The sequence below is a fragment of the Tachypleus tridentatus genome, chromosome 9, assembly GCF_004210375.1.
Source record: "Tachypleus tridentatus isolate NWPU-2018 chromosome 9, ASM421037v1, whole genome shotgun sequence".
Classification (NCBI taxonomy): Eukaryota; Metazoa; Arthropoda; class Merostomata; order Xiphosura; family Limulidae; genus Tachypleus; species Tachypleus tridentatus.
Genome location: NC_134833.1, coordinates 144,266,086 through 144,279,552, shown reverse-complemented (window position 1 = coordinate 144,279,552; position 13,467 = coordinate 144,266,086). Strand labels below are relative to the sequence as shown.

At 33.5% G+C, this 13,467-nt stretch overlaps 1 protein-coding gene across 4 annotated transcripts in view; it reads right to left on the bottom strand.

Moving 5' to 3' along the window:
• LOC143226585 (kelch domain-containing protein 2-like) overlaps positions 1–13,467 on the bottom strand; it is a 35,966-nt gene that overhangs the window by 13,181 nt on the left and 9,318 nt on the right. For all 4 annotated transcript variants that reach the window (XM_076457753.1, XM_076457755.1, XM_076457756.1 and 1 more), the window contains exons 4-7: positions 6,706–6,799; positions 4,899–4,976; positions 1,952–2,091; positions 1,635–1,747 (exon numbers count right to left, since the gene is read on the bottom strand). In XM_076457753.1, the coding sequence (XP_076313868.1) occupies positions 1,635–1,747; positions 1,952–2,091; positions 4,899–4,976; positions 6,706–6,799 (425 nt within the window). The remainder of the gene's footprint in view (positions 1–1,634; positions 1,748–1,951; positions 2,092–4,898; positions 4,977–6,705; positions 6,800–13,467) is intronic.

Here is a 13,467-nt window from a genome sequence, read left to right as displayed (position 1 = left end):
AAGATGTTCCTCAATTTCCATACTCTTTAAACAATTTCTGTATTAGAATTAACAATAAATCTAAAATAGTATTGGTTCAATTAAGTCCCTTGACCAATTTGCCAGTTTCCAAAAACATTTCTATCTCCTGGTTTAACTAACATTTCCTGATCTCTACACCTAAAATTAAAATCCCAAATATTGATAACCTCATTAACAATTGAAGTCATAATTTCATTGTAAAGTTTTTCATTAATTTCATCAGTACCATTTGATGGTCTGCAACAAATTCCCTTTATATCCACTAACATCAACCCAAATGAATTCAATCTTCTTGGTAACTCACATTTTACAAATAAAGTCACTCTTCCCTCTGTTTAAGTATACTCTATCCCTATTAAATAACTTATGACCATGTATTTCAAAGATATTTCCATAATCAAAATCATCAATGTTTAACCACGTTTTGATTATTCCCATTATGTCAAAATTTCCCATTCTTACTAATGCTCTAAAGTAATCTATTTTATTTCTCAGACTTCTTACATTACAATAGTAACAATTAAGCCTACCATTAGAACTACTTCCACACTCGGTTCCTCTGCTACACTTTTCTCTACATCTTATTTTTTTGGCATTTAGTTTATCCTGGTTCTTCCCACTGTATAGTTCTAGTTTAATACTACGTTTACAGTTGAGTTAATAACCCTTGCAAACTTGTAACTATTTCCTTCAGTTTACACTTCTTATTTATTGCTTCTATTTTAATTATGATAGCTTGCAACTTCTACTTCAACTTGCAAACTCTATAAACAAATTGCAGATCTTTGTTGCTAGTTTCCTAAAAAGTACCTACCAGTCCCAAGTTCCTAAACATTATTAAGCATAGCATTTGAGAATGGAATATATTACAGTTCTTTATCACTACTTTACCTTCTCACTAAAGCAGTTAAGTCTATCTTTAACTATGATATAAAATTAACCTTTTACTTTAGTTGATATTTATGTCATAATACAATACCCTTTAATCTGAATTTCAACTAATAGATCCAAGTCAAGTAACAAAGTTTATTCTCAAACCATGAAAAAGACAATCAAATAGTACTCATATTGAATATGTTTAATAAAACAATGTATTTAACATGTTTTACAATTTACCAATAAACTGAATTATGGCTAAGCCTAAAGTACCATTACATATCCTAAGCTTTACTATAATTCTTAACCCAAATATTTTTATTTACAAACTTATTTGATTCAAATCACTACAAATGATAATACTAAATAATATTCCAAACTGTCCAACAGCTTGGCTTTCTAATGTTATCTTTCTCTCTCTTCCTCTTAATGCCCTCTAATCATACAATATATAAATTTGTGATGGCAAGAAATCCATTTAAGTAAAAATATATTCTCAAGACAGCAGGTATTGGTATTAAAACTTTAATTAAAATGATTGTACTTGTTCTGTATTTTAATTAAAGTTTTAATACCAATACTAGCCATCTTGAGAAACATGAATTCTTTAAATTACCAATGCTCCTTGCAACAAAATTTTTCATACAGCAGTTTTAGTTTATATGAGACTTTTGTAGTTATTAAACCATTCTAAACAACTAAATCAAATGTAGTCATTTCACAATTCTTCAACTTACTTAAAGGTTCACTATTCTGACTGAAACCACCATAAAGAACTAGTCGTTCTGAAGAAAGTCCTGTTAAACTATGCCAAGAACGTCCTCTGGGTTGAGGTCCTCTAGTTGGAAGACTATGCAGAACAAGAAAAAACAAAGTATTGTTGATATTTTTGTCTACGTTTGTAGCATCCTCAAAACGTTTTCCCATTCAAGTCCACAATTATTTTTTTTGCAACAAACTTTTCAAAACATTGCAAAACAAAAGCTTTTCCAAAATACATTATCCACATCAAGTTATCACATAATGTTCTTTTTGACTATACTTTCTTTCTCACCTTCCACTCCAAGTTAGAGTTGTCATATCTATACAGTGTGTGTCATTCATTCTTGTGTTTCTGTATCGACCACCAAAGATGTACACTCGGTTTGAGATCCGAGCAGCAGCATGAGCTGCTCTAGGTAATGGTGCTGTACCCTGAAAACAACATTTTAAAAACAGAAGTATATCTTCTATTCTAGTTTAAGAAAATGAGAATAAAACGTCTTGAAATGTTCATAACATTATTTCATATATCATGTAACATAGGATGTTTCATATTACAAACTATTACTTAACTGCAACACTTTTGGCAAGTTTTAAGTACATTGTCAAGAGCATTTTCCATTAGAGAATGTTTCATGTTACAGCTGGGCAACTGACAGAACATACCAACCAATTTATCTTTTTGTTCATTAACTGCTTATATAAGAGAACCATTAAGAATGATAATAATACAAAATATTAATTTTGATTAGTTGATTATTTTTATGACACAAATCATGACAATAAATGCTTACAGGTAATCAATTAACAAAATTAACAACCCAGCTTTCTTTCAGGTTGGTCTCAGGGACCAACCTCATAACCAGTTGGTGTTTCTTCTAGTTTTCACGCTATAAACATTTAACACAGTAAGTGTGTCTCTACAAAATTTTACAGACTATCAGTAAACATTACAAAGTTTTCTTATGCAAAATATTAGATTTTTATTAAGATTTTTTAAACACGGTTTTTCTTGTGCATTTTTTCTTTTTGAATGTTGACTTTTCAACATGCAAAGTAATTTTAAGATTATAAAATACTTTTATATATCAGAAAAGTTTCAAATTTCACATGCAAAATCATTATACTCTACATATAGTTATCAAACATTTGTTGACAAAAAAAACATTATTTTATCTGTTATTCAGTCAATGTGATAGACCTCATAATCACCATATAAAATTAGGAAATAAATATAAATTGTGCTCTTTACACTTCAGAAAGTCTACAAATTATAAGACAAAAACACAAATGTTTGTCAAGGTAGCTTAAATCTCATAAAACTTGTATATATTTATTAATTTTATTATACTGACTTTCTACTAGTGCCTCGCTAACATTACAGAAGTTATGATGATGCAGCACGTGTGCACTCATGTTACCATATCCAATAATATGAAAGTGACTTCTCTAGGCTGTGTTTCAGTGGACTAGTATTTTGTAAAACAGTAACATTTCAGTTATAATAATATGTATATACATTATTATTATTTACAAAAAATTCTTAAATTTAATGTTCTTAAAACAAAGAGAAATAAATAAAGTACAGTAAACAATCATCTCTTCTAGTTATGAACTTTGTACATGTTTGCTGTAGATTGCTAAGCCTTATCAACTTTTGCACATGGAGGATGTGAAAAGAAAATTTTTTTTATTTTGCTTGTATATATATTTTGAAATAACCAAAGACTATAAACTACTACATAAGTACAACAGAATTCAACTAAGCTCTATCCAGTTTTAAACAAATACAAAATTTTGAGTCCACTAAAGTCTAACCTTATCCTTTGAAATCTACCATGAAAAGGATTTCCCATATAAATACTTTGCAAAGGCTCAGAGAACTTCAAAGGGCATTCTCAGGTTTTGAAAGGTTATTCACACATCATACATAGAAGTAGATGTACATAAACAAATCATTCCTAAGATGGACATGCAAACATACCCCAACAAACAGAAAAAACAGAAGACTACTATTTTTTATTTTAGCTTCTCAATACCAGCAATTTGAGCTCCTAATTCATAAACAGCTATTGACTTTGTTTTTGAAAATCACAAACTTCTAATCTGAACCAATGCTGCATTCAACATGCCACATAACACACAAAAATAGATATTCAGATATATTTTTAACTTTTAAATTTAAGAGACTAACTAATATATAATACTAAAATATGATTTACAATCTACAATTTCATACCAAACTTATTGACATAAATTCATAAAACAGTACTTGATTAATATTTTGAACGAGAGTCAATAAATATGATAGCATGACACTTGTTGACCCACGACCTGTGTAAATAGAGTAAATCACTGAGCTCTCTTTCACATTATAAAATACTTGCTAACAACAGCAACATTCCTGACAAATTTTACAGTCCATTTTTGACCATGTCATCCATGATAGGATGTTTCAAATTCAATAAATTAGCTAAGAATGCCACTTTTTTGGGTGGGGGGAATTTTGTCTGTTTGTTTTGAATTTCATGCAAAGCTACTTGAGGACTATCTGCACTAGCTGTCCCTAATTTGGCAGAGCAAGATTAGAGAAAAGGCAACTCATCATCACCACCCACTGCCAACTCTTGGGCTACTCTTTTATCAACAAATAGTGGGATTGACCATCACATTATAACTCCCCCACAGCTGAAAAGGCAACGATGTGTGGTATGACAGGGATTCAAACCATGTCACTTTAAAATACTATCCAATATAGCCTCCTTTTATTAGAAAAATTTACTTCTGTACACACACACACACACACACACTTACCTATGTAACATCTGTTCAAAATTCTATCCCACAGACAGATTTTGCTAATTTGTCCATTTATCCTTCGGTTCAATATCAGAGATGACTAACAGTCATCATTATTAACGTCTGAGTAACTATTTTAAAATTCCTTTCCAATATATCATGATCTTATAAAAGTTTTAGTGACATTAGATACAAAACACATGCAAAGTGAGAGCATGGACAAAAATGAAATATAAATCTCCCACTTTCATAAAATGGAGATTGTCATGAACAAATACAAAACAACTACACCTAAGAAAGTGGTTATTTCATACTGTTCTATTATATTTAAAATCTTAATAATAAAAGTTTGTCTGCAAGCAGATTTTGTATAATTTAAAGTAAGTTTTTACAATTTACAATACAGTTTCTTTCATAGAACTGTTAAGAAACATATTTACTTCATATGTTAACCATTTCCAAGCAGATGTTTCTGGGTCAAACATCACAAATTGATTGTTCCATCCACGTCGATAATGCTACACCAGAAACAAAGAAAAAGTTGTTTTTATCACTAAAATTTACAGTTTTAATAAAAATTAACATAGTTATATTAATAAAATACATACTGTAATAAACGTTTAGTATAAAAAATTAATTATTTTTTCAACTTATTTATACTTTTAAAAAATGTAAATATAAACACACACACACACACACATAAACTATAGTTATTGAAAAAGGATCCAGAGGGAGAGGGTTAAGACCTCAGTTTTTACTGCACTTACTCATATTTAAACTGTATGGATATGTAAGGAATTGTTCAAAATAAGTGTCTACATATATTAATTTCAAAAATATTCATATTGGCTGCCCTTAATGGAGACTCAATAGTTGTTATAGAGATTAGCTGCAATGACTTACAATATTTTACAGTATGCATAACACCGATTTACCCATTTTCTATAAGCTAACTATGTAAGGCCTATCACTTGACCAACATCCTAACCATAATCAAAAAATTAGAAAACAAATATAAATTATGGTTTTTTCATGCTAGAATGACTACACATTACAACACTAAAATAAAGGTGTTTAGTCTAAGTAGCACAAGTCTCATAATGCAATATATTTACAAATATATTTATTTTTTATTATACTGACTTTCCAGTTATGCTTGCCTAACATTACATAACTTGCATTAATGTGATGCACAAGCACCCAAGTTACCTATCCAGTAATATAAAACTGACCTTTAGTCTTCCCTGTTTTGGTCACATTTTAGTGAACTAATATTTTATAATATACAGTCACATTTCAATTATTATACATAATCTATATATATAATCATTATTTATAAATAAATTATTATACATATTTTTCTTAAAATATACAACAATAAATTAAGAAGTAAAGCAAAAAATTCTCTCTTCTTGCTATGACCTTTGTACTCAGTTGTTGCTGGTCATATATTGCGAAGTCTTTTAAAATTGTACACATAGAGAATATCAAACAAAAATTTATTTTAGGATTTAGAATAACTACACTGGTACCATAGAATTCCACTATAATTTATTAAACTTACTAACTAAGATTTATTTAGGTTTCATAAAATATGAAGCTTTGAGAAGACTAAATACCCAACCTACCTCATTGAAATCTTGGATTTAAAGAACATGGAAACTTTTTCCATCATTAAAAATGGTGGGGAAAACCACACTGGGGACATTCTAAGTTGTCGATTGGTTATTCACATGTCATATGTTGATTCAGTAAGTGTCTCTGAGAAATCATTTCAAAAAATGGAAAGAGGTGAATGGGGCCATTGTGTTTTATTCAGTACATAATCCACATCTCAACAAACTATAAAGATACGAGGTTCTCATTTTATATTCTAGCTTGTCAGTATTGAGTTTCTAATTTATACAAAACTATAGACTTAGTATTTTGACATCACAAACATCTAATTTTAAACAGTGCTACATTCAACATACCACAACTTAGTAAAATCTACATTTAGATGTGTTCTTTTAATATTTACCTTTAAATAAAAAAATTAACTCATATAATATTAAAGTTTGAATTATAATCTACAACTTTATTCCAAACTTATTGACATAAATTCATAAAATAGTAATTTAATAAAATTTTGAATGCAAGTCAACAAACACAATGACATGGCCTTTGACCTGCGACCCATTGCACAATGGTTAATGAAATTACATACCACATAAAGATATAAAATATGATGAAATATAACTGGCTTACCCACGGTGTGGATTCATCCACTACAAACTGGAATCCTTTTTGTTGATTTACCTCAGCTGTTGGAATCACTCCAAATCCACCAAAGAAAAATAGCCTATGGAATCAGACAAATAAAATGTTATTCAGCATTAGTCAATCAGAATCATTAAGAACTCCATTTATTAACCCTTTGTGCATGGACTCATTCCCTGGGACAGACCTCATAACCACTTTGTGCTTGTTACAGTCTTCATGCTATTACTTTTAAATTAATAAATGTTTGTTTATGAAATTTTGTTGGTTGGTTGATTTGATGTTTTATGGCACAAAGCAGCTAGGCTATCTGTGCCAAACATCCGGTAAAAGGTTAAAATTAAATTTAGTAAAATTCATAAAAGGAAATTAAGGTAAAACAAAACAAAGTTTAAAAAAAACAAGCAGCACAAAACCAATGTTTACATCTAGTCTACAACGTTAAGAAAAAAGCTACAGTAATACACTTTGTAAAGAACTTTATGTAGCATAATTGTGATTACCATAACTCACCAGGAAGACAAACAGGTAAGTACAAAAACCACTGTCAGTATAATAATAACTCACTAGGATGACTAACAGGTAGTTCAAACAGCAGTGTTAGTCACCTGAAGTTGGCCTTTCCAATCCCGGTTTCGAGTTATTTGATGTTACAGCCATTTTGTAATTTCAAATTGAACAAGATGTACATTGATTCTTAAAATGGAATCATATTTAAAAAGGTCTAATGTATAAATTAAAAAACTTAAATGGCATTAAAAAGATTAATGGCCTTTAAAAAACCAACAACATTTCTAAGGTGGACTGTCACCATCACCAATAACAATGTCTAATGGTATGGACAAACCTTGGGACAGAACATGTTTAAAATAGTGCCATCGTTGAGAGACCTGACAATGGCAAGAAAGTAAAATGTGGCTTACAGTGATCTGAGTGTTACACAGACTACACACTGGTGCAACAGTTTCAGATAAAAGAAAAAGATGAGTTAAAAACTGTGACCAATGTGTAGTCTAGTTAGAACAACTTCCTCTTTCTGATCCTTACAAAAGCAAAATGGCTAAAGTCCAATATAGAATTTTATTTGAAAGAGATTGTTTTCAAATAAACAATTTGCTGCAGTGTCTGCAAGCTCATTCCCACGAATGCCAACATGTCTCAGGATCCAGAAAAACTGGAAAGAAGTAGATGTTAAAAAGAAATGGGCCAGTAGGTTTTGAATATTGGCGAAAACAGGGTGTAAGCTAATGTGAAGCAATTCCAGGGCCAGTAGAAAACTAAGCGAGTCAGTATAAATAGTGCAGTTTGAGTACAGCTTAGCTTCTATGTGAACCAGGGCAAGAAAAATGGCATACAGTTCAGCAGTGAACACAAAAGCTGTAGAGGGGATTCTGCATGCAAATAGCGAACAACAAAAAACCATGGCAGAACCCACACAGTCACCTGATTTTGACCCATCTGTATAAATAGGAATGGAAGGATAGTTCAAAAGATGTTCAGCAAATAACAGACAGTATTTCCAATCAGGAGTATCTACTTTTATCAGATTAGTTAAAGATAGGTCATATTTGGGGACTGTAAGAAGCCTTGGCAGGGTGAGCTGACCAGTGGATACAGCAATGTTATCCAAGGACAAACCCAATTCATACAACTGCGCCTGGATATAAAGGCCAAAAGGAGCAATGGCAGATCATCTGTTTTGAAAAAGTATGGCCTACCAAGGAAGGAAAACACAACCCCTGGTGGGATGCTTTGGTAAGGAACGAAGTTTCAAAGCATATAGTAAAGACAGTTGTAAATGGTGGAGGTGCAAAGAAGGTTCATGAGACTATGCATGAGCTCTGACCTGGGAAAGTGCAGAAAATCCCTGATGATGAATTGGGTTCAACATCTATAAGGCCAAGGTTCTGGCAGAGCTATAGGCGAGTGATCCACAGTTGAGTTTCAATCAAATAAGAGTATGATATATCTTTAGCATAGAACATTGACCTACTCCCCAAGTAGTGGAAAAGAGGACACAGAGGATGTTCAGTGCTCTTTACATTTGGCCTGTAGCTGCTTCATCTGTGGTATAAAGGTCAGCTTATGGTCAAAGATAAGCCCCAAGAACCATAGGTAGCACAAATTCATCAATATAGAGTTCAGGACCAGGGTGAATACCCCATTGGCAGCAAAACTGTATGCAAACAGTTTTAGAGAAAGAGAAGTTAAAGCCGTTTGCTGTGTTTCACTTCAGTAAACAATTGAGGGCAGACTGCAGCTGCTGCTCAATATACCTCATGTTTGACAACTGACATAGAACCCATTTGCAACAGTGAGAGTGAGTTGTTCAGTGATGGCAAGTTCCTGTAGAAAAGAATGGGAAAGTTTCAAACCCACATGAACTTGGAATCTCCTGTCCATTACAAAAATTTTAATAAAATGGGCAAATGGTCACATAACCCATATATATATGGAAGACTCACAAAATGCCATACCTCCATGTTGTATCATAAACCTTCTCAATGTTCAAGAATATTGATACAAGATGTTGTCATTTAAGAAATGCTTCTCTGAGTTGAGGAACCCAAACAAGACAACCATTAACCATCCTCTTTAAGGTATTACAAGACGAGCATTAACCATCCTCTTTAAGGTATTAAAGAGACAGCTCGTCAAAGCAGCTGGACAATAGTTTGAAGGAATTTTGGTATCCTTCCAAGGCTTAAAGAAAGGTAGGACAGTAACCTGGCACCAGGCAACACATTCTCCTGACAGATCTGATTAAAACCAATCAGAAGAATAGCAAGAGAAGCAGGAAGTAGATGGTGCAGCATTTCATAGTGTATTTTATCAGATCAAACTGATGTACTGCCAGACCGATGAAGGGCCTGTTTGAGTTCCACCAGAGTAAAGGGACAATTACAGTCATAAAGACAATCAACTTGAAAGGAAAGACATGATCGCTCTGCCCGAGTCTTGATGGCTAAGAAGGTGGAGGAAGACGCAGAAGTGCTAGATACCCAGCAAAAACTTTCACCTAGAGTATCAGCAATGCTCCAGGTATCAGCTACTTCCTGGCCATCGGAGAGCAAGATCAAGAGGGGGACAGAATTATACTGCCCACTAACCTATTGAATCTTGTCCCATATGACTTTGGAACTGGTGGTAGAAGATATGCTGGTTGTGGGCTTAATCCAAGTTTCCTTCTGGCTTTGACGTCTTACCCACCGAACATGTGCATGGGCCTGCTGGAAAGTGATGTGGTTCAAGAGTGTGGGATATCTATGGAAAGTATCCCAGGCCAGTTTTTGAGCCTTCCGTGCCATGTGACAGGCAAGATTCCACCACAGACGAGGATATTGTGGAAAACATGTCGAGGTTGTAGGAATATATTGAGCAGCTGCTTGTACAAGACAGTCAAGAGATCAACAGCAGTAAAGAGCTGACTAGGTGCATGAAAATAAGTAGAAGAAATAGTTTCTTTGAAAACAGAAAGGTTGTGATCAGAGAGCATATGCTCTACAGAGCAACCCCTCCTATCAATATCAGCACTTCCCCACAAGGAATGATGTCCATTAAAGTCCCCCAGGATTAAAAATGGAGACAGCAACTGTTCAATGAGAGCATCAAGATTTGATTGATCATATGTCTCTCCAGGCAACAGATAGAGAGAACAACCAGTGATGACAAAATCCCAGGAAACACGGATGGCTACGGCCTCCAAGGGTGTGTCGAATGGCTAAGACAGGGTGGGCACATGCTGATCAACCAACAGTGCCACCCCTCCATGCATTCATCCATCACAAAGCTTCTCATTTCTGTGCAAACAAAACTGCTGAAAGATGACTGTATTGGCAGATTTCAGAAATGTTTCCTATAAGGAAAGACACATAGGATGGTAGAAATCAATCAGTATTTTGATGTCATCCAGATTAGAACATAAACCTCAAAAGTTCCATTGTATCAAGGTGGCCATTTTTATTTATGTGTAGGTGAATTGGGTGGACAGCCCTTCTATTTATGAGAACGTCTTTTTCTTTACTGTCTTTATTCGAGGGAGGTCTATCAACCTTCATGGATCCTGCCCTGGGTTGATTGGGCATGTCTTTGCTGTTGGAAGAGGATTCCAGTGATTCAGGATGTGAATGAATGATCATTTTGCATCTTGGGGTAGGAGAAGATGTAACTGATGAAATGCCTATACCTGGAAGCAAAGAATGTGGATCTTGGGATTTGTTGAAATGTATGCAAGGGACAGAGATGGATGTTGAAGTTGATTCAACCTTTTTTAACCATGGAGGCCATAAGATTTTTCATCTGTTTTGAGAACAATTCTTTTGAAGGCAGAGAGAGATCTGTCTGCACTCTCACTGTAGTAGTGGAACGAAGTGCAGCAGCATAGGTCCAAGATGAAGTGGTGGACAGCAAACTTTGAGCCTCAGGATAAGTAATGTTGTGAATAATTTTCAAACACTGCACCTCTTTTTGTTCCAACCATTTAGGGCAAGAATGAAAGTAGGATGGGTGAGAGCCATTGCAATTGATGCAATAAGGGTCCATTTCACACTCATAGGCATCATGGTCCTTGCCACCATAACAAGCACACGTCAAGGAACCATGACACGACAGCTTTGAGTGACCAAACCTCTGACACTGGAAACATTGGAGAGTGTTTGGAATGTATGGCTGTACCATGCAATTATGATAACTTGCCTTGATGGTGGCAGATGGATGTGGTGATATAAATGTCAGAATAAGGATGCTAGTTGGCATCATAATTCCATCTTTGTGAGTGGAAATATGCCTCACTGTAGAAACTCCTTAAGTGGAGAAAACAGTGAGAATCTCTGACTCAGGGATGTTCTTCAAACTCCTCTCAACAATAACTCCTCATGATGAATTCAAAGTACCATGAGGTGTAACCTCAAAAGGTATATCCCCAATCATCTTTGAATGTAAGATAAATGCACTGTGTTGAAATGTGGATGTTTCCACCAATATGTCACTAGAGTGAAGATTCTTTACTGACCTTTGAGAGCCAGCAAGTCCTTCTAGTCCCTTATGAATGAAAAGTGAGACATTTGCCCTAAAGTTTTGTCCAAATGAGAATGTAGTATAAGAAAATGAGGTGCAGGTGTTGATAATTGCTGCTCAGAATCTTCAAGACATGGTTGTTTACCTATGGAATGGTTTTTCACTGTTTTATTTAAGTTTTACTTTGAGGATCCATAATAAAAAAAAGGAAATTTCAGTGCCCACTGACCCCGCCCACAACCTTGATTTTTTTTAAAGATCATGTTCAGAGATGTAAGAATATATGGTAAAGGCTGATTAGAATATTTCAATGGGATTCATAATTTTTTTCAAAATTGTATGGATATATTTGCACACAGTAACACACCTGAATTGAAGTTTTTTTTCAAGTAAAAAATGTATGGTCAGAGGTTACGTTAAAAATTATAACTCAAAAAGTAGGTTGAACACCATCCTGATTTTTTTTTGTAGATCATATTCAGAGATGTAAGAATATATGGTAAAAATCTGAAAAGGCTGAATAACTAGTGACATGGTCAAACTGTGGCCTGAAGTAGGGCTATTTTTAGCTAAATCATAAAATATTGCATGCAACTAAATTTTTTTACAGGAGATCTAACAGACTTTTAATTACAACAATTGCTGATTTATCAACTGCTATGTTATAGGAAATTTGAAAACAAAATTCAGCTTTGTATCATATTAAATCTTAGAGTTTTTTTTACAATTTTGGGTTTTCATGGTGATTTTACAGCCTCACTATGAAAATCCAAAGAGAGATAAACTTGGTTTGAGACTATTTTTGAATTCTGTGAGATTAATTCATTCAGTGTAGCAACATTCAGCATTCTACCACCATTACTCTTGCAGCTTTAAGCAGCCAAAATTGTTCAAAAATGAATTTGCCAAAAATAACAAAAAATTAACTAAATTTTACAGGGCTGTAAATCAGAAACTATTGGAGATATGGAGCTAATCTTTGGTAGTTTTTCATTATATGGGTAGATGAGCACATGTGAATTTTTTAAGGCATTCTGTGGGGGTCACCTGCAGCTCCCTGGATGATTTGACATGGAATGACCCTTCTCTCAACCCTTTCTAACAATTCAATGTCTCTCCTAAGGTAAAGAGCCCATGAGTGAATACAATATTCCCAATTTAGCCTAACCAATGACCAATAAATGTAATTATAATCTCTTTAGATTTGATTTCAATATTTCTGTAGATACAACATAAAACACTATTTGCATTACCACTAGCAACAGCTAACTGCTAAGATGGCTTTAGACTAATCAATCATTGTACCAAAATCCTTTTCTTTCACGACATTGTTAAGTATATTCTCATTCAAATTATATTTATAATTCAAATTATGATAATCTGCACAAAATGTCTTGCATTTATCATAATTAAAACCCATCTGCCATTTATTTGCCAAACTCACTAAATAATCTAAGTTCTCTTGTAAAGTAGCAACATACAAGACCATAATATCACCAGCCAATTGAAGTAATTGTTTGATGATTCCTTCATCTGTCATTAATGTAAACCAAAAAGACCAATGGCCCTAATACTGATCCCTGAGGTACACCACTTACAACATTAATCCAATTTGAGAAAAATTTATTTGTAACCCTCTACTTTCTTCCATCTTGTCACTCTTCTATCTGATTAGTTAATTTATCCTCTGAACCTATAAAAATAAGTTTCTTTACAAGCTTTTTATGTGGCATT